Source organism: Podarcis muralis, chromosome 12 (genome assembly GCF_964188315.1).
Source record: "Podarcis muralis chromosome 12, rPodMur119.hap1.1, whole genome shotgun sequence".
NCBI lineage: Eukaryota > Metazoa > Chordata > Lepidosauria > Squamata > Lacertidae > Podarcis > Podarcis muralis.
Window position 1 is genome coordinate 1508924 of NC_135666.1, and position 23547 is coordinate 1532470.

The 23547-nt window shown below is 47.8% G+C and overlaps 2 protein-coding genes across 2 annotated transcripts in view; both read right to left on the reverse strand.

The window, feature by feature from the left end:
* Positions 1 to 976: 976 nt before the first annotated feature.
* LOC144324977 (uncharacterized) lies at positions 977 to 10866 on the reverse strand. Its single transcript, XM_077916637.1, has 6 exons — positions 10800 to 10866; positions 5322 to 5826; positions 5040 to 5121; positions 4702 to 4787; positions 3910 to 4036; positions 977 to 2840 (listed from the first exon to the last, which is right to left on the reverse strand). Exons 2-6 carry the CDS (start codon positions 5733 to 5735, stop codon positions 1591 to 1593), a joined length of 1959 nt encoding a protein of 652 aa, XP_077772763.1. The 5' UTR covers positions 5736 to 5826; positions 10800 to 10866; the 3' UTR covers positions 977 to 1590.
* Positions 10867 to 12001: 1135 nt separating this feature from the next.
* LOC144324989 (uncharacterized) overlaps positions 12002 to 23547 on the reverse strand; it is a 70761-nt gene continuing 59215 nt past the window's right edge. Inside the window, 1 exon segment of the mRNA XM_077916683.1 lies at positions 12002 to 18706. Coding sequence (XP_077772809.1) covers positions 16602 to 18706 — 2105 coding nt within the window. The 3' untranslated portion in view covers positions 12002 to 16601.

Here is a 23547-nt window from a genome sequence, read left to right on the forward strand (position 1 = left end):
GAGGAACAGTCGAAGGAGCTGAGGAGGTTTGGCCTGGAGAAGAGAAAGCTGAGAGGTGATATGAGACTCACCTTAAAGGGTTGTTGCATGGAAGATGGAGCAAGCTCGCTTTCTGCTTCTCCCGGTGGTAGGTCCCCCTGCGCCTCCAGTGAAGAGCATCATGGGACAGTGCTGGGGTAGACCTCTCTTTGCCCAAGACTCTGGAGAGCTGCTTCCTGCCACAGCAGACTCCATTGGGCTGCATGGACCAGCATTCTGATTCAGTCTTCATTGGCAGTAGGGGGCCAGCCTGCCTAGCCTTTTCTCTGCCATTCCTTTCTCAGCCCAAGAGCCACATTCCCTTCTGAGGAACCTTCCAGGGGCCACATGGGAGTGATGGGCAGGACCAGAGATAAAAGTAGGTGGAGCAATGAATGTAAATGTTAGCTTTGCACAGTAGGCAAGGTCTGAAAGAGCCATGATCAGACACCTTCCTTGCTTCTTTCTTTCTTCCCTAAAAATTTCATTAGATCATTAGATTTTCATACCTTTTTACGAATTAATTTCAGACTTCAAACTTATTATATAACTTGCATAAAGTGATGAATGTGTGACATAGCTAAAGTGGAAGGTGATAGGGGAAAAGCAATGAGTCACTGGCCCTTACCTGCCCAGGTGTGGCATTCAGGGGGTGGGACCTCAAGTCAGCAAATAGCGAGCCAGATCCCTTGGTAACTCCAGCCACTGCTGAGACAACTTGTATGTTCTGCTTCCACGGCAGGGTCTCTAGCTGTGGTCTCGACCACTCCATGGTCCTTCTCCATGTTGCTGATCCCCTTCCTGAGAACTGGGGATCTGGGTGCTAGAGAAGTCCTCCAGCTGGTGCAGTGGTGTTTCCCATGGATAGAATACCCATGTGCCACTCCAAGGCTTTTTATTCTTCCACTCTCACTTCTCTTATTCAGCAGTGAGATGCAGCACCAGCAAAAAAAGAAAAGAAAAGAAAAGAAAAGAAAATGCTATTCTGGGCTGCATCAACAGAAGTATAGTGTCTGGATAGAAGGAAGTCATATTTGAATCTAACTTGGTCAGACTCCACCTAGAATTCTGTGTCCAGTTTTGGGCACCACAAGTTAAGAAGGATAATGACAAGCTGTAGCATGTGCAGAGGAGGGTGACCAAGAAGATCAAGGCTCAGAAAAACAAAGTCTTATGAGGAATGGCTGAATTCAGTATGTTAAGCCTGGAAAAGAGGAGATTGAGAGAAAGTCTGATAGCTATCTTGAAATATTGAAACGGCTGCCACACTGAAGGTGGGGCAAGCTCATATTCTCCTGCTCTGGAGGGTAGGGCCCTAATCAATGGCTTCAAGTTACAAAAAAAATGAGGTTCTGAGTAAACGTCAGGTAGAACCTTCTGAGAGTAGGAGGTGTTTGACAGTGGAACCGACTCCTTGGAAAACGGTGGATTCTCCTTCTTTGCAGGTACTTAAGCGGAGGTTGGTTGGCTATCTGTCTTGCATGCTTCGGTTGAAATTACAGCATTGCAGGAGGTTGGAATAGATGGCCCTTGGAGCCCCTTCAAACTATAGAATTCTACGTTTCTATGATTCTATGATTCTATGATTGTCCTGGTATGCATTCTTTGATGTGAAGTGAGATTGACTCGCTGACTGAAGCTCTTCCCACATTGCAAGCAGTGATATGGTTTCTCCCCTGTATGAATTCTTTCATGCGCCATGAGATTGGACCTCTGATTGAAGCTCTTTCCACATTCCAAGCACTGATATGGTTTCTCCCCTGTATGAATTCTTTGATGAGCTGTGAGATGGGTGTTCTGACTGAAGTTCTTTCCACATTCCAAGCAGTGATAAGGCTTCTCCCCTGTATGAATTCTTTGATGGGACATGAGGTTGGAACTCTGACTGAAGCTCTTTCCACATTCAGTGCACTGATATGGATTCTCAATTGTATGAATTCTTTGATGGGCTGCAAGACTTTCCTTTTGGGTGAAGCTCTTTCTACATTCCAAGCACTTATATGGTTTCTCCCCTGTATGAATTCTTTCATGGGAAGTGAGACTTTCCTTCCAGGTGAAGCACTTTCCACATTCCATGCACTGATGTGGTTTCTCCTCACTATGAGTTCTTTTATGGGAATTGAGATGGGAGTTCCGACTGAAGGTCTTTCCACATTCCAAGCACTGAAATGGTTTCTCCCCTGTATGAATTCTTTGATGGAAACGGAGATTTAACTTCTGGGTGAAGCTCTTTCCACATTCCAAACACTGAAATGGCTTCTCTCCCGTATGAATTCTTTGATGCACCCTAAGAATGGCACACTGACTAAAGCTCTTCCCACATTCCAGGCAGTGATACGGTTTCTCTCCACTGTGTGTTCTTTGATGGGAAATGAGTTGGGAGTTACGACTGAAGCTCTTTCCACATTCCAAGCACTGATATGGTTTCTCCCCTGTATGAATTCTTTGATGTGAAGTTAGAGTTTCCTTCCAGGTGAAGCTCTTTCCACATTCCATGCATTGATAGGGTTTTTCCCTTGTATGAATTCTTTGATGAGAAGTGAGACTTTCCTTCCAAGCGAAGTTCTTACCACATTCCAAACACTGATATGGTTTCTCCCCTGTGTGGATTCTTTGATGCGCTGTGAGATTAGCCCTGTGACTAAAGCTCTTTTCACATTCCAAGCACTGATAAGATTTCTTCCCAAAGGGATTTCTTTTCGAGGAAATGAAATGGGACCTCTGACTGAAGTTTCCTTCACACTCAGAATATTTATTTCCCTTCTCTATTGTGTAGACATTGTCCTGGTCTCCCTCATTATTAATTTCCAATTCATCACGACCTGCAACAAAGAGAGAAACGGATCACAGCCTCAGGGAGAAACGCAGCCCTCGATTATTTAATAATGCTAATTAATGCTTGGGAAGAAGGCAGAACTGAAGGCAATTAAAAGTAAGGTCTTAGAACAGGCTTCACTGCTTTTGTTGACAGCCATTAATTAACATATTTATGGGAACCTGAGTGTCAGGAACACGTTAGCAATAAATCACATGGAGTAAGTGAAGTTAACTCTTTAAGAGAAGAAGCAGCCTGCTCAGTAGTGTCAGGCCTTACAAACACAGCAACACTTTCCAGTAGGTCTTGCCCCTATGCCTCTAAGAGTCTAAGATTCTATGATTCCAACGTCAGTCATCTCTTTGGTCAACCAGAAACTGACAGAAACTGACCTTGCCCCTATAACACAGTTATGGGAACTGAAGGTCCCTGCCTTCCCACAACGGACTAAGCCCCCTCTTCTCCTGGATCCTTCCCAAGCGATCTGAGACTCCGCCGGTGGAATTGTCTCTGCTTCTCCCCCTTCATACCTCTTCTGGTTTAGGAAGATGAGGGGGGAGAGGAGCTTGTCACAGCAGGAGGGGGAGATACCCTGGCTTCTTCACCAGCATAACTCTCTTCCTCAGCTTCTGCTTCTGGACTTCTCTCTTCCACAGACTCCCCCTGCTGCTTCCTTCCACCATTGCTCTGCATCCAGCCAGTCCATGAGACAGATTTGGAAAGCCTGGCTCCTTTCTGGCCCAATAATGGAGTTTGCACCATATCCAATGTTAGACATCACTTTGGTCAACCAAACACTAACAGAAGCAGAAACAGAAAAACCTGACAGAAGCTACTTCAACTTCCATAAGATATCTGAAGCCTGAATTTCTAAAGGACTAGCCAGTTCAGACCAACCAGGTTTAAAAAGGCAAAACTGGAGGATAACTCTATTCACGGTTCACTGTGAGGCTATCGGAATCCCAGATGCTCTTGGTGGTGTTATTGTTTAGCTCCATCAAAACATTGCAGGTTAGTGACACAGAGATACCCACTGAATTTCAAAACAGGTATCATGACCCAACAGGGAGCCTTACCGAGAGAGTCCATAATCCCACAATTCTCCTCCATGACTTCCTTATGCAGAGCTCTCTGGTCAGGATCCAGCAACGCCCACTCCTCGTCTGCAAAATGAACAGCTACGTCTTCAAAGCCCACCAGACCCTAAAATAAAAAGGGAAAGGTCCCCTTCTTAGACAACATACAGATTATCTACTACACATTGCTCTGTTGTTTTCTGCCTGTTCATTACTGTTTTGTTTTAATGGAATTGTTTTACTGTACATTTTAATTATGGATGCATATTTAAACTTTTTAACAAAACTGTTTTATTGTGTATTTTAATTACTGGTATTCATATTTGGGGGAATGGGTAGAACTCCAAATGGTGTTCTTCAGATCATTCTGTCTGCTCAGACATTCCAGTTTCCCTCTTTGCTCTCCCTGTCTACTGTTCTGGAGGGGGAAACCTTCACAATGTCACAGGGAGGGGAAGGAGAAGGAAAAGCCATTTAGTGGAACTGGTGGAGCTGGTGAGCTGAGTCTTGGCCACTGTTATTTTATGATTTGCCAACTGCTTAGAAGCCTATTTTAGCATTAAATGATAAACTTAAAAGTGAAACTGAAGCTGTTGATAATTAATACCAGCAACATTCAGGAGGCTTGTTAAGGTGAATTGGTTGTTCATCATTCTCAGCACAGAAGCCTCCTGGAATGGCCTTTACAGCCATGGCAGTTTTAAAGGCAGTTTTCAAAGAAGCCAAGAGCAACAGAAGCCTGGCTGCCTCATCTCACAGCCTCTTTGCCCCACAATCCTTCATTCTTCCTACCTGATCTGGTTCCATGGCTGCTGCTTCCTCTCCTCTGCCTTCATGCAAAGATGGATAAGCATCTCTTGCCAGCATCATTCTGTCACCTGTGAGAGACAAAGGTAAGTGGCAGGCCATTTTCACATGCTTCTCTTAGAGGTGAAGCAGTGCATCTCTAACTACAGGTGGGCCGTTAAAAAAGTCTCACCTACTGAGTGCATTTTGACATTTGTATCTTCGCTAGGTAAAAATACATGTCCCCACTTTGGGCTCTTGGCCCCTAGTGTCCTCCCCACAGATGAGTGGCAAAATCTACAGAATGTGTGACCAAATGGGGAAAAACCCTCCTTCCTCCTTACCCAGTGGTCTCTCTTTGGTCTCCAATGGAGTCATCTCTGCCTCAGAGGAATCCAGGCCCGTTTCTGCAAAGATAATCTTTCCCTGAAAGGGCAAAGGGGATTGGAAGCAGAGAATGGAGAGAAACATTAGAAAAGGACTGGGAGAAGCAAAAGCTTTAGGGGTATCCGATCTCATTCCTTGGAGGCTTTCCAAAAAATATTGGGGGATTAAGAGAGAATTTTGGGATACTCTCCCTCCTTTTCGGAGCCCCTTGACAGCATCCAAAGGCAAGTCTCTCTCACCTGCTGCTCTGCCTGCTTCCTCTCCTCTGCCTGACTCAGGAGGAATCCTTCGGCCAGGGCCACCGCCTGGGAACTGGTCTCTGCTCCACATTCCCTCACCCAGCTCTCCATCTCTGGCGGAAGGACAGCCAGGAACTGCTCCAAGATCACCAGGTCCAGCATCTCAGCTTTCGTATGCCTTTCTGGCTTCAGCCACAGACGGTCAAGGTTGTAGATTCGGCTGCAAACCTCTCGAGGTCCTTTTGCCTCCTGGTAGCAGAACGGCCTCAACTGCTGGCTCGGCACATCTGAGTGGAGGGTGTCCTCCTCACCCAGGATCTTCAGCAGAGAGTTTTCCCAGATTCCACCGCTACTCCCAGTTTGGATGACATTGCCTCTTCCTGCTTCAGGGCCAGCTGAGTCTTGCTCATCCATCTGGGCTCTCAGGAAGCTTCCAAGAGGTCGGAAGGAATCCCTTGTTCTTCTGCCCAGTTCCGTCTGTCCTAAGTAGAGGGCTTTGCAAATCCTACAAAAGCAAATATTATTCTGTTATGAAACAGATACACGGTCAAGAGAATAAAAAGGTTTCCTGAGAAAGTGTGGGTGAATCTTGCTGGGAACCAGGGCTGGACTGAAACATAGTCCAGACTCTGAACTTTCTTTTTCCAAAACGGAAAAGGAGAAGCCAACATCTAGGCCAGACATCCTCTCCAGATGTTTTGGGACTACAAAACCCATCATCCCTAGCTAGCAGGACCAGTGGTCAGGGATGGTGGGAATTGTAGTCCCAAAACATCTGGAGGGCCGAATTTGCGGGTGTCTGATCTAGGCCTTCTAGAAGGGAAGGAAATTTTACTATGCAAAATTTGCAGGAAACATAGGGAATTTGCAGAGGCGTTTGCAACTTCTACAAAGCAAATACATTGTTTTGTTATGAAATTGATACACAGCCAGGAAAAGAAAAAAGTTCCCAGAATTTTATTAGGAACCAGGGCTGGACTGCAACACAGCCCAGACTCTGAACTTTCTTTTTCAAAAAAGGAAAAGGAGAAGCCAGCATCTAAACCATTTTAAAATGGTTGCAATCTGCTATGGAACAGTGGTAATAGTAGTAAAAATACCAACAAATAACAACAACAACAACAACAACAACAACAACAACAACAACAACAACAACAACAACAACATAAAGCCTCAAGCACGGAAAAAAAGCCTCAAGTTCCACACAGACCTTCCAGAAACGGGGTGGGGGGGTGGGGTGTTGGAATCTGCAGTTTTGAGCATTTGCCTCCATCTCAGGCGCTGACCTCTAATAATGAACCATATGTTGCAGATATTCCTGTAAACTAATTGTGATATACAAATGACAAGAGAAGACTCGGTCAGTTTATCTGTATCCTTTCTTCTTCCTAGTTGTCTCCCACGAGGTATTTTCCCTCAGAGCCAGAACAGAGTGTGGGGGGTGCAGTGCCTCCGAGGTTCCAGCAGAGGGCAGGAGCCCCCCCTCTCTCTCTGATTGGCTGCCAGCCCTTTTGGAGGGAAAACCCAAGAAGCCCTTTCTGAGGGAAAGAGTTGGGCAGGGCCTGATCAGAGAGGGGTATTATTATTATTATTATTATTATTATTATTATTCGGAGAGGCTCTTTTCTGAGGGAGAACTGGCTCTGATCTGAGGGGAGAATCTCTCTAGCCAGAAGAAGGAGTCTCACAGCAGCTTAGAGAGGAAGGCGACCCAGTGGAGGGTCTGGGGAGAATATGGAGGCAGGATTTAATCTGGAGGTCTGAGTCTGAGGAGGCAGGAGAGGGAGGAGCTGTGGGGAAATGGACTAAAGCAGGGTCTCCTTCCAGTCAGAAGGAGAGAGATCTGCTAGGAAAAGAAGACCCCCCAAACAAATAACAAGGGCTAAGAAGATCCCCTGGGTCTGTGGGAAATCCCTCAGGAGTGGGATGGCTAAGAGAGGTGGACCGGCGAAAAGTGCCCCTCGCTCAGGAACCAAAGTATTAGGCAAAGAAGGAAGCTGTGCTGTATTAAAAGTATTTAAGTGTAACCCTGGTCATAACGAAGTAAATGAACAGAAACCGAGTTAATTCTTTTACCTCCTATGGTAGAAACCTGAACTTCCCACTGAAGTGCAACAAGAGAGCTTTTAGCGACTGAAGTTTAAGAAAAGCTGTGCATGTACTACAGTGAGATATTTCTATTTAGTTTAAGTAATAAGCCAACTTTTCTTTGGAAGAATGCACCTCCTGACCCCAAATTTGTTTCATGGACCTCTTAATTTGTAAATAAGACTGTTCTTGTCCGTTCAGCTCCTGCCTAAGTCTCTAAATAACTAAGTTTCCCCTCTCACAAGATCCTCACAAGGGAGCCTGTGGGAAATTGCAAAAATGTGTGTAATTTGCATATCATGAGGTGGGTTTGCTATACAGTGGTGCCCCGCAAGATGAATGCCTCGCAAGACGGAAAACCCGCTAGACGAAAGGGTTTTCCGTTTTGCAGGTGCTTCGCAAAATGAATTTCCTATGGGCTTGCTCCTGCAGGGTTTCTTTCCTTTCCCCTCCCTTTTTCCCAAGCCGCTAAGCCGCTTATCAGCTGATCCGCTAAGCCATTTAACAGCTGATCGCTAAGCCGCTTATCAGCTGATCCACTAAGCCGCTTAACAGCTGATCGCTAAGCTGCTTATCAGCTGATATCAGCTGATCCGCTAAGCGGCTTAACAGCTGATCCGCTAAGCCGCTTATCAGCTGATCCGCTAAGCCCGCTAAGCCGCTAATAGCGCTAATCCGCTAATGGGCTTGCTTCGCAAGACGAAAAAACCGCAAGACGAAGAGAATCACGGAATGGATTCTTTTCGTCTTGCAAGGCACCACTGTATTTAATGGGGGGCAGTTAGTGGAGTGAATCCACTCCTTTATTAGTTGATGGTCACTGGTGGGATCCAAGAGCCCAAAGCAGGGTGCATCCATTTTCACATAACTAAAATAAGAAATGGCTAAGGTAAAGGTCCCCCTGCCCGTACGGGCCAGTCTTGCCAGACTCTAGGGTTGTGCGCTCATCTCACTCTATAGGCCGGGGGCCAGCGCTGTCCGGAGACACTTCCGGGTCACGTGGCTAGCGTGACAAGCTGCATCTGGCGAGCCAGCGCAGCACACGGAAACGCCGTTTACCTTCCCTATTTATCTACTTCCACCGGAAGGTGCTTTCGAACTGCTAGGTTGGCAGGCACTGGGACCGAACGACGGGAGCGCACCCCGCCGCGGGGATTCGAACCGCCAACCTTTCGATCGGCAAGTCCTAGGCGCTGAGGCTTTAACCAACAGCGCCACCCGCGTCCCTTAAGAAATGGCTGCCAATGTCCAAATGCCCTCGGCACGTAAGGCTTTTTCTGTGGCCCATCTCTCGTTCACCATGCACAGCTCCACCTCTGACTTCTCATTCACCTTTCTGTCTCACAGATGGCAGAGGGATTCTGGCAAGACCACCTCATCCATCTTTTCTTGGTGGCGGAGGAGAAGTCGCAGCTGTGGAACCAGATGAGGTGGGGAGAAGGAGCATTGGGTGGGGGGAGAAGAGGCCGGGGGTGTAATGAGATGGGTCTGCTATATTTAATGGGGAGCAGTTGGCGGGGTGAATCCGTCACACATGGGGGGGGGGAGGTAAAGCCTAAACAGGGGTCAACAACCATTTTTAAGCAGGGGGCCGGTCCACCGTCCCTCAGACCTTGTGGGGGGCAGGACTATATTTGGGGGGGGGGGTGAACGAATTCCGCAGCCCCACCAATAACCCAGAGATGCATTTTCAAAAAAAGGACACATTCCGGATTTACCCCGCCTCCTCCAAGCAGGAAGGGAGCACCCACTCCGGCAGGGAGGCACTGACCCCCCCCCCGGCCCAGCCAGCCCCCTCTCCCTGCTCTTTCTCATCCTCCAAGAGGGGCTCAGACTGATCCCAGCACTTAGTCCGCATCCTCCAGCCTGACTGACTGAAACTCAACAGGACTAGACTGGGCTCTGGACACGGCGCAAAGGGCGGGCCCTCACAGGTTCACTTAAGGTCGGGGCAGCCCGGGGCTCGCCCCTTTTGTTCCCCCAGCAGCAGCGGTTTGGAGGTCTTCCTTCTCCGTCGCTGTTACTCTCGCTCGGGCTTCTGTTCATCTTTCCCGGAACTTATCCCTCGCTTCTGACCTCATCCTTCCTCAACCTAGCGGCTACCCTCACCGTCTCCCGGGCGCAAGGGGAAGAATTGCCAGCCGGCTCGAGCGACAGAACACGCGCCATACAGCGCCCTCCACGTTGGTTCCTATCGTCGGCTCCGATCGCGCGAGCCGATCGGAGGTTTGCTCGCAGGAGGTATGCTCGCGTTATCGGCTTTGCCCCAGGAGGTTTGCTCGCAGTATCGGCTTGTGGGGGCAGGCATTGTGTTGTTTTTTCATATTTAGCTTGGCATCTAAAATTTAGAAAACTTCCCGGGGCAGGACCCCGGTATGGGCCCCCCCAATATTTTTTATAAGTCGGCACCCCTGTTCCCCAGCCACTCTGGGCGGCTTCCAACAAAATGTTAAAATACTGTAATACATCAAACATTAAAAGCTTCCCTAAAGAGGGCTGCCTTCAGATGTCTTCTAAAAGTCTGGTAGTTGTTGTTCTCTTTGACATCTGGTGGGAGGGCGTTCCACAGGGCGGGCGCCACCACCGAGAAGGCCCTCTGCCTGGTTCCCTGTAACTTGGCTTCTCGCAGGGAGGGAAACGCCAGAAGGCCCTCGGTGCTGGACCTCAGTGTCCGGGCAGAACGATGGGGGTGGAGATGCTCCTTCAGATATACTGGACTGAGGCTGTTGAGGGTTTTAAAGATCAGCACCAACAGTTTGAATTGTGCTCAGAAATGTACTAGGAGCCAATGCAGATCTCTCAGAACCGGTGTTATATGGTCTCAGTGGCCGCTCCCAGTCACCAGTCTAGCTGCCGCATTCTGGATTAGTTGCAGTTTCTGGGTCCCCTTCAAAGGTAGCCCCACGTAGAGCGCATTGCAGTAGTCCAAGCGAGAGATAACCAGAGCATGCACCACTCTGGCGAGACAGTCTGTGGGCAGGTAGGGCCTCATCCTGTGTACCAGATGGAGCTGATAAACAGCTGCCCTGGACACAGAATTGACCTGCGCCTCCATGGACAGCTGGGAGTCCAGAATGACTCCCAGGCTGCACACCTGGTCCTTCAGGGGCACAGTTACCCCATTCAAGACCAGGGAATCCCCCACACCAGCCCACCCCCTGTCCCCCAGAAACAGTACTTCTGTCTTGTCAGGATTCAACCTCAATCTGTTAGCCGCCAGTTTGCTGTAAAGGAAGAACAGGGTTGCAGCCCTCCTGCAAAACCGCCCGCCCCCCCGCTTTGCAGAGCAAGGAGGGGGTGCAGGACCCTGGGTGGCACGCATGATCTGAACACGGCCCCCCCTGCATCCTCGCCTGCAGCCCAAAGGGAGGAAAGAGAGAGGAGACTCACCAGATTGCAGCAGGAGCCAGCCAGGCAGCAAAGCTTGCAAAGGAGACACACGAAACATCCACCGCCCCCCCCCCTTGCAGGAAGTGACTTGGGAGGGAGGGGCTTTGGATCGGGAGGACCTGTCCCACCCCCATCTGTCCTCCCCTCTCTAGGAATTCGGCTCAGTTCCTTTTAACCCTTGGCAAGCCGAGCGCCCCCAGCTCATCCCCACCCCCAGCTCTCTCTGCGTTTTCTTCCTCCAGAGCCGGAGCGCAGGAGGAGCCCCGCGCCTTCCACACCCCCAGAGATGCTGTGTTTTGGGGGATCTGAGCTGGTCTCCCCCTTGGCCTGAAAGAGCAGGATAAGCTTGCAGGGGAAGCGTGCCCCCCCCGGGCTGCATCTCCTTTCATCCCCATCCTTGCCTCCTGCTTGGCTGTAGCCAAAACCAGACAAGAAGGAACCAGATCCCACGTGCAGCTGAGCCACGTTCACGGGTCGCCCTTCCCCGCAAGGCTGCGGGCGTGGAGAGTTGAAGGGTGGGGGGGTGGATGTAGGGGGGGTCCCACCCCTTTAAGGCAGCGTCCCTGTCCCACCCCCTTCCTTCCTTCCAGTCTCCTGGGGGCCTGATCCTGAACGCCCAGGAAGACACCTCTGCCACTGTAATCCACTGGTCTACAGATGCCTCAGAGGGTTGAGACCCTGGGGAGATGTCCTGAGGGTCTGAAGTCCCAGGTCCTAGGTAAAGGGACCCCTGACCGTTAGGTCCTGTCGTGGCCAGCTACGGGGTTGTGGCGCTCATCTCACTTTATTTCACTTTATTGGCCGAGGGAGCCGGCATACAGCTTCTGGGTCATGTGGCCAGCAGGAGTAAGCCACTTCTGGCGAACCAGAACAATACACGGAAATGCCGTTTATCTGGAGCAGTACCTATTTATTTACTTGCACTTTGATGTGCTTTCGAACTGCTAAGTTGGCAGGAGCTGGGACTGAACAACAGGAGCTCACCACGTTGTGGGGATTCGAACCACTGCTCTTCTGATCAGCAAGTCCAAGGCTCTGTGGTTTAACCCACAGTGCCACCCATATCCCTCAGGTCCTAGATAGCGGTTCCCAAACACTTTAGGGCCGCTGCCCCCCCAACAACCCAGTGCCTCCTTCCAGATAAAAGCATTATTCAGAATAGCCGTTTGCACAACCCACGAAGAAAGATAAAAACAATAAAATTCTAGACAGCAACGGTTGTATTTATTCAAAATCCAATTAAATATACGTAGTTTAATTAACTCATGACAAAACCAATGAACTTGATCAAGTGGTATCAGCTTTTCAAAGTCTGGGAGTTGTGTACACTGCCACCCCTTTGCCTCTTAGTGCCCCCCAGGAACAAAACCCTTCAGAGGAGGCACAGGTTTTAAGTGTCGAGGTGGAGCATTCAAGGGGCGGAGCCTAAGGTTAGCGAATAGTGAGCCACATCCATTGGTAATTCCAGGTCACCCCGAGACAACTTGTATGTTGTAGTTTTCTAAAAAGGGGGGGGGGTTATATGTATATCCTAACCCATAAATACGATATTATTATCATAATACTAATGTAAACATCTTTAGCCTACTATATTTTGTATTAAAAAGGTAAAGGGACCCCTGACCATTAGGTCCAGTCGTGGCCAACTCTGGGGTTGCGGCACTCATCTTGCTGTATTGGCCAAGGGAGCCGGCGTACAGCTTCCAGGTCATATGACCAGCATCACTAAGCCGCTTCTGGCAAACCAGAGCAGCACATGGAAACGCCGTTTACCTTCCCGCCAGAGCAATACCAATTTATCTACTTTCACTTTGACATGCTTTCGAACTGCTAGGTGGGCAGGAGCAGGGACCGAGCAATGGGAGCTCACCCTGTTGCGGGGATTCAAACAGCCGACCTTCTGATCGGCAAGTACTAGGCTCTGTGGTTTAACCCACAGCGCCACTCACGTCCCTGTATTGTTAGTAAAAGGTAGGTAAAGGTACCCCTGCCCGTACGGGCCAGTCTTGACAGACTCTAGGGTTGTGCGCCCATCTCACTCAAGAGGCCAGGGGCCAGCGCTGTCCGGAGACACTTCCGGGTCACGTGGCCAGCGTGACATCGCTGCTCTGGCGAGCCAGAGCCACACACGGAACGCCGCTTACCTTCCCGCTAGTAAGCGGTCCCTATTTATCTACTTGCACCCGGGGGTTCTTTCGAACTGCTAGGTTGGCAGGCGCTGGGACCGAACAATGGGAGCGCACCCCGCCGCGGGGATTTGAACCGCCGACCTTTCGATCGGCAAGCCCTAGGCGCTGAGGCTTTTACCCACAGCGCCACCCGTGTCCCATTATTGTTAGTAGGTAGGTGTAAAAAGTATTCCCTGGCTTTCTAGTTTCTATCACTTGGTCCAGAGTCAATACACCTGTTTCCATTAAATTCTTCCACAGTATCATCTTTTAAGCAATTTTTTATATAGGGTTTCCCCACAGCGCAAGTTTGGCATGCGAGTATAGATCAACTTTATTTTTATTAGACAATATGTTCCATATCTTTTAAACTGACTTAGTTGTTTCTAGAGTCACCTGGGATTTCAAATATTTTGATCCTAGTACAGTGGTACCTCTGGATACGAACAGGATCTATTCCAGAGCCCCGTTCACATCCAGAAGCGAACGCAACCTGCACATGCGCAGGTCATGACTCGCCACTTCCGCGCATGCACGTGATGTCATTTTGACCGTCTGCACATGCGCGAACGGCAAAACCTGTAAGTTCCGTTACTTCCAGGTTGCTGCGGAGCGCAACCCAAAAGCGCTCAACCTGAAGCACATTTAAGCCGAGGTATGACTGTATTCTCCAGCCCACCAAAGGGGCTGTATGTGCATATTCTAAGGTCACCCACATCGGAAAATTAAGACCAACAATGAGTTTCCAGTATTTAATACATAACAGTAGATATGTATAATGTAGATAAATATAAAGGCATTTCCTAAACAGGGAGTTTATCATTTGAAAACATGAGATATAGAAACTGCAAGTCCTCTCAAAATATAAATTAATCTGGGAACTATATTCATTTTGAGAACATTCCGCCTTCTCCAAAGGGTAAGGCTCAATGACTTCTGTATATCAATACAGTGGTACCTCGCAAGACAAAAAACTCGCTAGACAAAAGGCTTTTTTGTTTTTTGAGCTGCTTCGCAAGACGATTTTCCCTATGGGCTTGCTTCGCAAGACAGAAACGTCTTGCAAGTTTGTTTCCTTTTTCTAAACACCGTTAATACAGTTGCGACTTGACTTCGAGGAGCAACTCATAGAACGCGGTGTGGTAGCCTTTTTTGAGGTTTTTAAAGACTTTGGTGATTTTTGAAGCTTTTCCAAAACTTTCCCGACACCGTACTTCGCAATACGAAAAAAATCACAAGACGACAAAACTCGCGGAACGAAGTAATTTCGTCTTGTGAGGCACCACTGTATATGAAGAAATCTCTTTTATTATTTTATGTATATTAAGTTTGACTTATTTTTTTTAATCTCTTGGTATTAAGCTGCCTAGATATTGTAGAGATTTGGAACAAATCTGGAATTGATATTCCTTGAAGGAATGTGCAATCAGATTTTGGCCTACTGGCATCAATTCCGATTGGACCAATTAACAGAATAATAGAATAGAATAACCTGATATTGTACCAAAAGCATCTATCATTTGAAATAAGCAATAAAACTAGTTTATATTCAAATGTATGGTGAACTACTCTGTGAATCTCAGTGTTGTCTCATGGTGAAAGCCAAGCGTTCTAAGCAGATATTAAAAAGCAATGGCGAGATAGGACATCCTTGTTTGGTTCCTCAGGCCTGAGGAAAGGTGGCAGAGAGATTACCATTCTCTTTGACTCTTGACGTAGGTGCTTCATAGATTACTTTAATCCCTTTTAAGATATCCAAAGGAAATTCAAATTTAAGTAAAGCTACTTCCATGTACTGTTTACGGATTTTGTCAAAAGCCTTTTCAGCATCTAGCGATATAATTACAAACTGGTCTTTATCTTTATTTTGATCTACCAAATCCACCACTAATCTAATATTATCTGCAGTTTGTCTCACTTTTATAAAGCCGGTCTGGTCACCCTTGAGTGGCTATTACCTGATGAATTTGCTAGAGTCCTTCCCAAAGTGTCCAAAGCTCTTGGAAAAAATCCTCCATAAACTTAGTTGCTTGAGCCAGAGTAGGAGAATTGGTAACCCCATTACTATCCATGAGAGTTAAGATTCCAAAATAGTGAGGCTTTTACTTGAGTTGTTGTCACACAAGACAAGATGCATGTTCTCCCTCTGCTGCTGGCTTTCTAGCTGTGGCCTTGAAGCACACTCCTCCAATCCTCTCCATGGTGCTGATCCTGCCTTCCCTTCCTGACAGCTGGGGACCTGAGCACTAAGGAAGTTCTCCGGCTGGTGCGGTGGTCAGTTTCCCATGAATAGAACACCCATGTACCACTCAAAGACTTTTCATTCTTCCACTCTCCCTTCTCCTCTTCAGCAGTGCAATGTAGCAGCAGCAGCAGCAGCAAAAAAAGCTGATCCTATTCTGGGCTGCAACAAGTTCCCTCCCCTTTCTCCTCCTTCTGAAAAGTTTCTGCCCCATGTGTCTCCTTAGCATGAACAGAAAGTTCCTGTCTCGGGACTATTTTGGACTCTTGGCACCCTTCCCAGGAAAGGGGAATGAGAGCGGTTCAGCATATCCAAAGATGCTGCAGCTGAATGAGATAAAAGTCAGTTCTCAGGCTTGAGTATTCTTGGCAATGACAGAGCCTATTCATTAACTTTTTGAAGCCTTCTCGTACCGATAAAAGAATAACATTTTTCCTATGCATCTTGTGAGAAAAGCTGTTTTGGATTTTTTTTAGAAGACAAAAGGAATTTTGGACAGTTTTGAGGCCTGGGGTGATTATTGAGGGGGGGTTGACTTCGGGCCTTGGTGGGGTCACCTATCCTCACCTCCTTCAGTTCCTTTGATGATATTTCCCCAGTCTTCCAGTTCTGGAAGACTGGTCCGCTGTATGAATTATTTGCTGGGAAGTGAGATAGGCGCTTCGAATGAAGCTCTTTCCACATTCTGAGTGTCCCAGTGTCCAAGTATCCCAGTGTCCAAGTGTCCCAGGGTCATGGAGAAAAAGCAGTAAAACAACTCCCACGATCCCCCTGCGATGTTTCCTGAACAAATTGGAAAGACGCCACAAAAGTAGATGATTGAGGATTTAAAACCTGGTGAAAAATAGACTCCTAACACTTATGTGAAGTTGCCTGACCCTCCCCCATGGCTTAGGAAAAGTAGAACTGTGACTACCCAAGCCAAACTGTGCTCACTATGGCAGCAAGTACAAGTTAAAAAACCCCACCAGTCTTGTCAGTCCCAGGAGAAAAGGAGGAAGGAGTAATTTGGCCCCCTCCAACCTACTCACCAATTGCACCCGTTGCTGCACAAGGGTTGCCAAATCTGGGAGCAGGCGAGGGGTGAGGGCACTGGTCCTTTCCCCCTGCCCAGATGGACACAGGTCCTTCCCCCCCTTGCACAGGCTAAGGATCCCCAACTCCCAAGAAAAGAGGATGAGGAGAAAGGGGAGGGAACTGGAAGGGAAATATATGCTCTGTGCAAATGGCTGTGAACTCGTGCTTGTTTTGTGAACTATCACACTTGCTCCTTCTACCAGTTCATGGATGGTAGAAATAAAGCTTTTTCTCCGAAACTATTCCTTGAGTGTCTGTTGACTCCCATTTTCCCTTTCCCGGGCGCAATATTTTTTCCCACCCGAGGGCAAAGCCTCATAAGGCTACAGGGTCACCTGTCCTCACCTCCTTCAGTTCCTTTGATGATATTTCCCCAGTCTTCCAGTTCTGGAAGACTGGTCCGCTGTATGAATTATTTGCTGGGAAGTGAGATGGGCGCTTCGAATGAAGCTCTTTCCACATTCTGAGCACTGGTATCATTTGTCCCCTGTGTGAATTCTTTGATGGACGGAGAGCTGGGTGCACTGACTGAACCTTTTTTTTACATTCAAAGCACTCATACGGTTTCTCCCCTGTATGAATTCTTTGATGGGGAGTGAGACTTTCCTTCCAAGCAAAGCTCTTTCCACATTCCATGCACTGATATGGTTTGTCCTTGCTGTGAGTTCTTTGATGCGAACTGAGATGGGAGTACCGACTGAAGCTCTTTCTACATTACAAGCACTGAAATGGCTTCTCACCTGTATGAATTCTTTGATGGGACACGAGATCAATTCTCTGACTGAATCTCTTCCCACATTCCAAGCACTCAAAGGGCTTCTCCCCTGTATGGATTCTTTGATGCCGCATGAGACCAATTCTCTGACCGAATCTCTTCCCACATTCCAAGCACTCAAAGGGCTTCTCCCCTGTATGGATTCTTTGATGCCGCATGAGACCAATTCTCTCACTGAATCTCTTCCCACATTCCAAGCACTCAAAGGGCTTCTCCCCTGTATGGATTCTTTGATGCCGCATAAGAGATGCTTGACGAGTGAAGCTCTTCCCACATTCCAAGCACTCAAACACCTTCTCCCCTGTATGGATTCTTTGATGGGACACGAGACCTGCTCTTTGAATGAAGCTCTTCCCACATTCCAAGCACTCAAAGGGCTTCTCCCCTGTATGAGTTCTTTGATGTGAAGCCAAACAATCCTTCCGGCTAAAGCTCTTCCCACATTCCATGCACTGATATGCTTTCTTCTCGCTGTGACTTCTTTCATGTGAAGTGAGACTGCTCTTCTGACTGAAGCTTTTTCCACATTCCAAGCACTGATACGGTTTTCCCCCTGTATGAATTCTTTGATGGGAAATGAGAATTTGCTTCCGAATGAAGCTCTTTCCACATTCCAAGCACTGATACGGTTTTTCCCCTGTATGAGTTTTTTGATGGGATGTGAGACTTCTTTTCTGGATGAAGCTCTTTCCACATTCCAAACACTGATATGGTTTCTCTCCAGTATGAATTCTTTGATGGCCTGTGAGACTACTTTTCTGGATGAAGCTCTTTCCACATTCCAAACACTGATATGGTTTCTCCCCTGTATGAATTCTTTGATGGGTTTTGAGATGGGCACTCTGACTGAACCTCTTTCCACATTCCAAGCACTGATATGGTTTCTCCCCTGTATGAGTTCTTTGATGGGAAGTCAGATTGTCCTCCCGGGTGAAGCTCCTTCCACATTCCAAACACTGATATGGTTTCTCTCCACTATGAATTCTTTGATGAAGAGTGAAATTATGCTTCAGACTGAAGCTCTTTCCACATTTCATGCACTTATAGGGATTCTCCTTGCTGTGAGTTCTTTGATGGCCTGTGAGACTTATCTTCTGGATGAAGCTCTTTCCACATTCCAAGCACTGATATGGTTTCTCCCCTGTATGAATTCTTTGATGAAGAGTGAGATTATCCTTCCGAATGAAGCTCTTTCCACATTCCAAGCACTGATAGGGTTTCTCCACGCTGTGAGTTCTTTTATGGAAACGGAGATAGGATTTCCGAATGAAGGTCTTTCCACATTCCAAGCACTGATATGGTTTCTCCCCTGTATGAATTCTTTGATGAAGATTGAGATTATCCTTCCGACTGAAGCTCTTTCCACATTCCAAGCACTTATATGGGTTCTCCCCAGTATGAATTCTTTGATGGCCTGTGAAACTTATCTTCTGGATGAAGCTCTTTCCACATTCCAAGCACTGATATGGTTTCTCCCCTGTATGAATTCTTTCATGGGTTGTTCGATTGACCTTCCAGGCGAAGCTCTTTCCACATTCCAAGCACTTATAGGGTTTCTCCACGCTGTGAGTTCTTTTATGGGAACGGAGATACGATTTCCGAATGAACCTCTTTCCACATTCCAAGCACTGATAGGGTTTCTCCCCTGTATGAATTCTTCTGAAGCTTTCTATACGCTCCAAATATTGATACCGCTTCTCCATTGTGTAGATTTGGTCTCCCTCATTCTTCCTTTCTGATTCATCACCATCTGCAACAAAAAAGAAACGGATCACAGCCTCAGGGACTGAATTTCAAAAAGAATTCCAAAAGAGATATTGCAATCCAAAAAGCAGCCTTACCAAGAGAATCCATGATCCCACGATTCTCCTCCATTACTTCCTTATACAGAGCTCTTTGGTCAGGATCCAGCAACTCCCATTCCTCATCTGTGAAATGAACAGCTACATCTTCAAAGCACACCAGACCCTAAAATAAAAAGGGAAAGGTCCCCTTCTTAGACAACATACAGATTATCTACTATACATTGCTCTGTTGTATTCTGCCTGATCATTGCTGTTTTGTTTTAATGTAATTGTTTTGCTGTACATTTTTATTATGGATGCATATTTTAATGTTTTAACAAAACTGTTTTTTTTGTGTGTGTATTCTAATGACTGGTATTAAGCTTTTGGGGGAATGGATGGAATGCCACATGGTGATCTTCAAATACCGTATTTTTCTCTCTATAACACGCACATTTTTTCTACAAAGTAAGGGGAAATGTCTGTGCGTGTTATTGAGCGAATGTGTGGTCCCTGGAGCCGACTGGCCCGAGTGCAGGGGCGAAAATCAGGCAAAAACCAGATTGCGCGGAGGAGGGAAGGCTGCAGAAGTGAGGCTACTGCTTTCCTGCATTCTGCCTCAGGGTCTTACTGCCCACCCGCTTCTGTTTTCGGTTGCTGTGTTTGCTCAAACGCAACAAAGAGCAGGGAAATCCCCTGCCCTCCTGGCAAGCAGAGGGGAAAGGAAAGGATCGCATCCTTCCTTCTAATTCCTTCCTAGTCACACTCCGCGCAGGCTCCAGCCCACCCGGCTCAGGTTCCGTCGGCTAGGAGCGCAGCCGACAGCCACCACCTCCTCCTCTCCGTGCTCCAGTGCTGCGTCCAGCATTCTAGGGACTCGCAGGCAGCCGGAAAACATGCAGGTTGGAGAGAGGGGGGGAAGGCTGGCTTGGGAGGGGGGAATTTTGCCTTCCTTTCTCCCCTCCCGTTAAGCCCCTCTCCTGCATTGTTAGCCAGCTGCTTCACCGCACACCCCTCTCGTGCTCCTTGTCCCTTCTGTTTTTCCTTCCCTCCCCACTTAAAATGTGGTTACAAAGCACGGATCCACATGGATCCTCGGGATCATTGCATTAAAAGGTAAAGGTACCCCTGCCCGTACGGGCCAGTCTTGCCAGACTCTGGGGTTGTACGCCCATCTCACTCAAGAGGCCGGGGGCCAGCGCTGTCCGGAGACACTTCCGGGTCACGTGGCCAGCGTGACATCGCTGCTCTGGCAAGCCAGAGCTGCACACGGAAACGCCGTTTACCTTCCCGCTAGTAAGCGGTCCCTATTTATCTACTTGCACTTAGGGGTGCTTTCGAACTGCTAGGTTGGCAGGCGCTGGGACCAAGCAGCGGGAGCGCACCCTGCTGCGGGGATTCGAACCGCCGACCTTTCGATCGGCAAGCCCTAGGTGCTGAGGCTTTTACCCACAGCGCCACCCGTGTCCCATCATTGCATTGGGTCACCCCAAATTCACCATCAGATCACATAGCATGTCCATGGCTACAGCCTGCACCAAAAAAACCACGCACCCACTGTTGCCTGGGGATGCAATGGTGCAAAAACGTGGTTACAATACGCAGATCCACATGGATCCTCGGGATCATTGCATTGGGTCACCCCAAATTCACCATCAGATCACACAGCATGTCCATGGCTATAGCCTGCACCAAAAAAATCACGCACCCACTGTTGCCTGGGGCTGCAATGGTGCAAAAACGTGGTTACAAAGCATGGATCCACATGGATCCTCAGGATCTTTGCATTGGGTCACCCCAAATTCACCATCAAATCACATAGCATGTCCATGGCTACAGCCTGCACCCAAAAAATCACGCACCCACTATTGCCTGGGGCTGCAATGGTGCAAAAACGTGGTTACAAAGCATGGATCCACATGGATCCTCAGGATCTTTGCATTGGGTCACCCCAAATTCACCATCAGATCACATAGCATGTCCATGGCTACAGCCTGCACCCAAAAAACCACACACCCACTGTTGCCTGGGGCTGCAATGGTGCAAAAACGTGGTTACAAAGCACAGATCCACATGGATTCTCAGGATTTTTGCATTGGGCTACCCCAAACTCACCGTCAAATCACATGTCTGTGGCCACAGCATGAAGCACAAAAATGATACATCCACTATTTCTTTCAGAATTTTTTTTCTTGTTTTCCTCCTCTAAAAACTACGTGCGTGTTATGGTCAGGTGTGTGTTATAGAGCGAAAAATACGGTAATTCTCTCTGCTCATCGATTCCAGCTTCCCAGAAGGAAGGATCCTCTCTTTGCTTTCCCCATCTACTGTTCTGGAGGTGGGGGGAACCTTCACAATGAATTAAAGTCAACTTCAGGGGGTACTGCGGGTCACGGGGAGGGGAATGAGGGGAAAGGTGAATTCTGGCCACTGTTTTTATGATTTGTCAACTGCTTAGAAGCCTATTTCAGCATTAAATGTTAAATCTGTAAATAAAACTGCAACTACTGATAAATAATAGTGGTACCTCGTATTACATACGCTTCAAGTTAAAGACTCCGCTAACCCAGAAATAGTGCTTCAGGTTAAGAACTTTGCTTCAGGATAAGAACAGAAATCGTGCTCCAGCAGTGCAGCGGCAGCAGGAGGCCCCATTAGCTAAAGTGGTGCTTCAGGTTAAGAACAGTTTCAGGTTAAGAACGGACCTCCAGAACGAATTAAGTACGTAACGAGAGGTACAATCGTACTAGCAACATTCAGGAGGCTAGTCAACGTGAGGTGATTGTTCACCATTCTCAGAACATAAGGCTCCTGCAATGGCCTTTACAGCCAAGAGAAGGAGGAGAGAGATTCATTAGGGACTCTTTCGCCACAATCCTTCATTCTCCCTACCTGATCTGGTTCCATGGCTGCTGCTTCCTCTCCTCTGCCTTCATGCAAAGATGGATAAGCATCTCTTGCCAGCATCATTCTGACACCTGTGAGAGACAAAGGTAAGTGGCAGGCCATTTTCACATGCTTCTCTTAAGAGGTAAAGCAGTGCATCTCTAACTACAGGTGGGCCTGTAAAAAACTCACACGTACTGAGTGCATTTTGACATTTGTATCTTAGCTAGGTAAAAATACATGTCCCCACTTTGGGCTCTTGGCCCCTCGTGTCCTCCCCACAGATTAGTGGCAAAATCTACAGAATGTGTGACCAAATGGGGAAAAACCCTCCTTCCTCCTTACCCAGTAGTCTCTCTTTGGTCTCCAATGGAGTCATCTCTGCCTCAGAGGAATCCAGGCCCGTTTCTGCAAAGATAATCTTTCCCTGAAAGGGCAAAAGGGATTGGAAGCAGAGAATGGAGAGAAACATTAGAAAAAGACTGGGAGAGGCAAAAGCTTTAGGGGTACCTGATCTCATTCCTTGGAGGCTTTCCAAAAAAGGTTGGGGGATTAGAGAGAATTTTGGGATACTCTCCCTCCTTTTCGGAGCCCCTTGGGAATATCCAGAGGCAAGTCTCTCTCACCTGCTTCTCCACCTGCTTCCTCTCCTCTGCCTGACTCAGGAGGAATCCTTCGGCCAGGGCCACCGCCTGGGAACTGGTCTCCGCTCCACATTCCCTCACCCAGCTCTCCATCTCTGGCGGAAGGACAGCCAGGAACTGCTCCAAGATCACCAGGTCCAGCATCTCAGCTTTCGTGTGCCTTTCTGGCTTCAGCCACTGATGATCAAGGTTGTAGATTCGGCTGCAAAGCTCTCGGGGTCCTTTGGCCTCTTGGTAGCAGAACTGCCTGAAATTTTGTCTTTGCACTACTGAGCTGAAGGTGTTCTCCTCAACCTGGATCTTCAGCAGACAGTTTTCCCAGATTCCACCGCTGCTCCCAGTTTGGATGGCATGGCCTCTTCTTGCTTCAGGGCCAGCGGATTCTGGCTCATCCATCTGGGCTCTGTGGAATCCCCCAAGAGATCGGAAGAAAGCTCTTGGTCCTACTGCCAAGTTCTGTCTTTCCTAAGTAGAGGCCTTTGCAAACCCTACAAAGCAAATACATTGTTCTGTTATGAAATTGATACACAACCAGGAAAAGAAAAAGATTCCCGGAATCTTATTAGGAACCAGGGCTGGACTGCAACACAGCCCAGACTCTGAACTCAGTGACCACTTCCTTCCTGCTTCTGTCCCATTTTCTAACCACTTGGCATGTGCAAAGTTCTCAAGACAAACTGCTGGGGTGGAATCCCCTTTTCTTAGGTCTGAGGGCCAAAGGATAGCACTATAAACAAGTGAGAAGGGCTCACATTCCTCCTATGATTGTAAATAAATTCTGTTTGTAAGTGCCCCTTTCCAGCTCTGGCCAGCTTGCCCACCACTGTCCCCTTGGAGCAGAGATGACATGGCCAGGGTACTCTCTGCTGTGGATCAGATAGGATCATCGCAATGCCCTCTAAGTGGAACTGCTCTTGAGGATGGTTCAGAATCTGCTCCAGATTGTTGGCTGGGCTCCCTTTCTTTATGAAGGGCATTTATTTCCCCCCTTTTTCTCCAAGGAGCATCCATGGGTCTACCCCATCTCATTGAATCCCTCCCATTACAACCCCTGAGAACACATTTAATTCCTGTTTTAAAACAGCGGCATTGGTTGTCCCTTCATTTCCAGGTCCAATTCAAAGCTCTCACAGGAGTATAATAGAATAATAGGGATTTATTATTTACCCCCC

Coding starts and splice junctions, on each gene's coding strand:
- LOC144324977 (XM_077916637.1), bottom strand. CDS start 5,735: ATGGATGAGCAAGACTCAGCTGGCCCTGAAGCAGGAAGAGGCAATGTC. Junction 5,122..5,321: donor GGAAGCAGGCAGAGCAGCAG/GTGAGAGAGACT, acceptor TTGCCCTTTCAG/GGAAAGATTATCTTTGCAGA. Junction 2,841..3,909: donor TGGGATTATGGACTCTCTCG/GTAAGGCTCCCT, acceptor TCTTTGTTGCAG/GTCGTGATGAATTGGAAATT.